This window comes from Seriola lalandi, unplaced genomic scaffold (genome assembly GCF_002814215.2).
Source record: "Seriola lalandi dorsalis isolate HSWRI2012SDOR001 ecotype SW California unplaced genomic scaffold, Sedor1 jcf7180002055009, whole genome shotgun sequence".
Lineage (NCBI taxonomy): Eukaryota > Metazoa > Chordata > Actinopteri > Carangiformes > Carangidae > Seriola > Seriola lalandi.
In genome coordinates, this window is record NW_019525552.1 from 135,624 (window position 1) to 138,721 (window position 3,098).

The following is a 3,098-nucleotide window of genomic DNA, read 5'->3' on the forward strand; positions in this document are numbered from 1 at the left end:
AAGAAGAAGGACAGAGGAAGTTAAAGGTGTGAAGACTGCTAGACTCTTCCTCTCTTCAGAAAACAGATGATATCTAAAAGACGTGAGACATTTTGATTTGTAGTTTGTCTGAGAACTGAGGGGGAGGAGCTTTGGTGAGAATGTGGGTTAAACAGCAGCAGAGTTCGTGACCACATCAATATCAGAAACACAAATGGGTGACGAGTGTCTGACTGTTGGAGTCAGAGCACGAAGTCTCTACGCTAAAAACACAGTTACACAGAAACACACACTTGAGCTCAACCACACAACTAGAAGAGTTTCTACAGTGTTTACTGACTGGAGGGTTTTCATGCTGCATGCACACTGCACAGGAAACCGAGCTCCAGGGAAAATGACATCATCAGTCATTTCAGCAAGTTCTCCATGACGACACATGTTCACGTCCAAGTGACCGAGAGTGTCTGGAGCAAAGGAGGAAGTAGTGTGAGCTCGTGGTGTGTGACAGTAGGAGTATGATGAGAGGAGAGAGGGAGGTTATAGAGGCGGGGCTTAATACACTTCCATTATCAAACACTTGAACGTGAAAAACAAGATGACAAATCAGTTGATTGATAAAGATTTCTTCATTTGTAGATTATATCATCATCACTTACAGACAGACACGTATATATCCCAACAAAGACGTGGCTACAACACTGCTAAAAGAGAGAGGGTTCAAAGAAGAACCTCTGTACACTGAGAGATGAAACTGAGCTTCAACAACAATCTGCACCATCTAATATCTGACAGGTCTGAAGCTGTGAAGGTGTTTGATGAAGGTTGAATCCAGCTGCTGTGAACTGAACTGGCTGCAGAGGAGAAAAGCTTCCAGCTTGTTGATCAGCGGATTCTGACAGAGGAAGAAGGTTCTCCAAAGTTTTCATAGCTCACTCTACCTTCATCTTCATCACCGTGCACCTGTGACAAAAGAAGAAAAAACACTGTTAAAATAAAACAAACTAGAAAGGCACTCGGACGAGCACATACCTCCGACAAGGCTCAACAATCCTACACGTCTTTCAGGTCCAGATTATTGATGAATCCAGATTATTCTCTGGATCTGCACCAAATTCTACAAATTTATCCTGTGAAGTCGTTGGAAATGTCTACAACATGTCCTCTCTCGCAATGTTGAGGAGAGTAATTAAAAAGAAATACTGGATCCGCTCCTTTCACTGGATCTGCACCAAAATGTCATTTGTCCCTGACCTATGACCCATCCCTCCCACAGGTTTGGTGCTAATCAGTTCAGTAGGTTTTTAGTAATCCTGCTGAGACATTCTCAAGTGTCACTGTAAACCAACCAACCGACCAACCAACCAACCGACCAACCGACCAACCAACCAACCAACCAACCAACCAACCAAACAACCAACAACCAACCAACCAACCACTAACAACCGACCAACCAACCGACCAACCAACTAACCAACCAACCAACCGATCGACTGACCAACCAACCAACCAACCAACCGACCAACCGACCGACCAACCAACCAACCGACCGACCAACCAAACAACCGACTGACCAACCAACCAACCAACCAACCAACCAACCAACCAACAACCAACCAACCAACCAACCAATCGACCAACCGACCAACCGACCGACCAACCGACTAACCAACCAACCGACTGACCCACCAACTAACCAACCAACCAACCAACTAACCACCAATCAACCAACCAACCAACTAACCACCAATCAACCAACCAACCACCAACCAGTCCGATTTTTTTATGGCTCCTAAATCTACCCAGACTCCCAGAGTTCCCTCACAGCTGACTGTTGATGTGTTGAAACTGAACACAGCTCACAGCTGATTCAGCTGAACCTGAACGCACCATCAGTTCCTGTCCGATCTGATCTTTACCTGACTGGCTGCTGCACCTGAACGCGTCACTGTTCTGCTTCTCACTGAGTCTGAGACCTGCACAGACACAAACAGTGAGACATTAACAGCCACGTATCACAGTCACATGAACAGTTAGCAGCAGCATTTTAAAATGAGGATGGTTTCTGGTTCTCCACTCACAGTGTTGCATTCAGGTGCTCTCTGGTTCCCTGGAAAATAAAGCACAGAGTAACACTTCACGTCTAAACTGACAGTTTGTGTGGATCAGCCTGAACTCATGTTGGAGTGGATGTTCTCACCTCGAGCTCTGACGAGGAGAACAGTGATCACAGTGATGAGGAGGAGTTCAGCCACACGCATCAGCAACATGATGAAGGTCAGAGCAGAACAATCTGCAGCAGCTGTGGAGAAAACATGAGCACAAACATCACGTCAGTGAAGAATCGTTCTGAGAAAACAACCACAAACACAAGGAGTGTTTAAGTTTCCAATAGACATCTGAGACTGAAGCAGCAGATTCGTGTCAGCAAATACACTTTTCACCAAATAAATACAAGATTTTTTGACAATGATGAATGAAAGACAGCTCATGTTCAAATTCAGAAAGAGGAGAGAGAGAGAGACGTAAAGTCACCTTGTTTTGTAGTTATAGTTTTGTTTGTACCTGTTGGTTTTGCTTTAGTTGCTGGTTTTGCCTCAGTTGCTGGTTTTGCTTCAGTTGCTGGTTTTGCTTCAGTTGCTGGTTTTGCTTCAGTTGCTGGTTTTGCCTCAGTTGCTGGTTTTGCTGTTGTGGTTGTTTTCTCTTTGTCACCTTCACCTGAACAGATGAATAACAAACCTTGACAAACTGTCCAGTGAGAAAACACCTGATGTTTATCACCTGCAGTGACTAAATGAGAATGAATCAAACCTTCAAGGTTTAAGTGATTTGAAACAGCTGATCATGTTCTCACCTGATGACCGAGGGATGGAGGGAAACTGCTGAACATTTCCACTGACATCAAACACTTCACACTTGAATAACTCAGGAGACTTTGACTTTTCAATAAGAGAAGAATGAAAAGTCACAGTGGCTGAGCACCCAGACTGTGATGTTGTGGTTTTTCCTGTATCTTTATCCACATCTTTGTGGCCACTTCACAGTGTGTAATCAAATGTCTCGTGCTTCACAGATTATCTGCTGGTAATTCAAATATATTCATTAGGAGCCTATTAATAAAG

At 44.1% G+C, this 3,098-nt stretch overlaps 1 protein-coding gene across 1 annotated transcript in view; it reads right to left on the bottom strand.

Annotated features, from left to right (window-relative positions):
- Window positions 1-3,098, bottom strand: part of LOC111647827 (uncharacterized) — an 11,367-nt gene that overhangs the window by 4,087 nt on the left and 4,182 nt on the right. The window contains exons 5-9 of the mRNA XM_023397502.2: window positions 2,542-2,694; window positions 2,177-2,278; window positions 2,058-2,086; window positions 1,896-1,952; window positions 867-939 (exon numbers count right to left, since the gene is read on the bottom strand). Of these exons, the coding sequence (XP_023253270.2) occupies window positions 867-939; window positions 1,896-1,952; window positions 2,058-2,086; window positions 2,177-2,278; window positions 2,542-2,694 (414 nt within the window). The remainder of the gene's footprint in view (window positions 1-866; window positions 940-1,895; window positions 1,953-2,057; window positions 2,087-2,176; window positions 2,279-2,541; window positions 2,695-3,098) is intronic.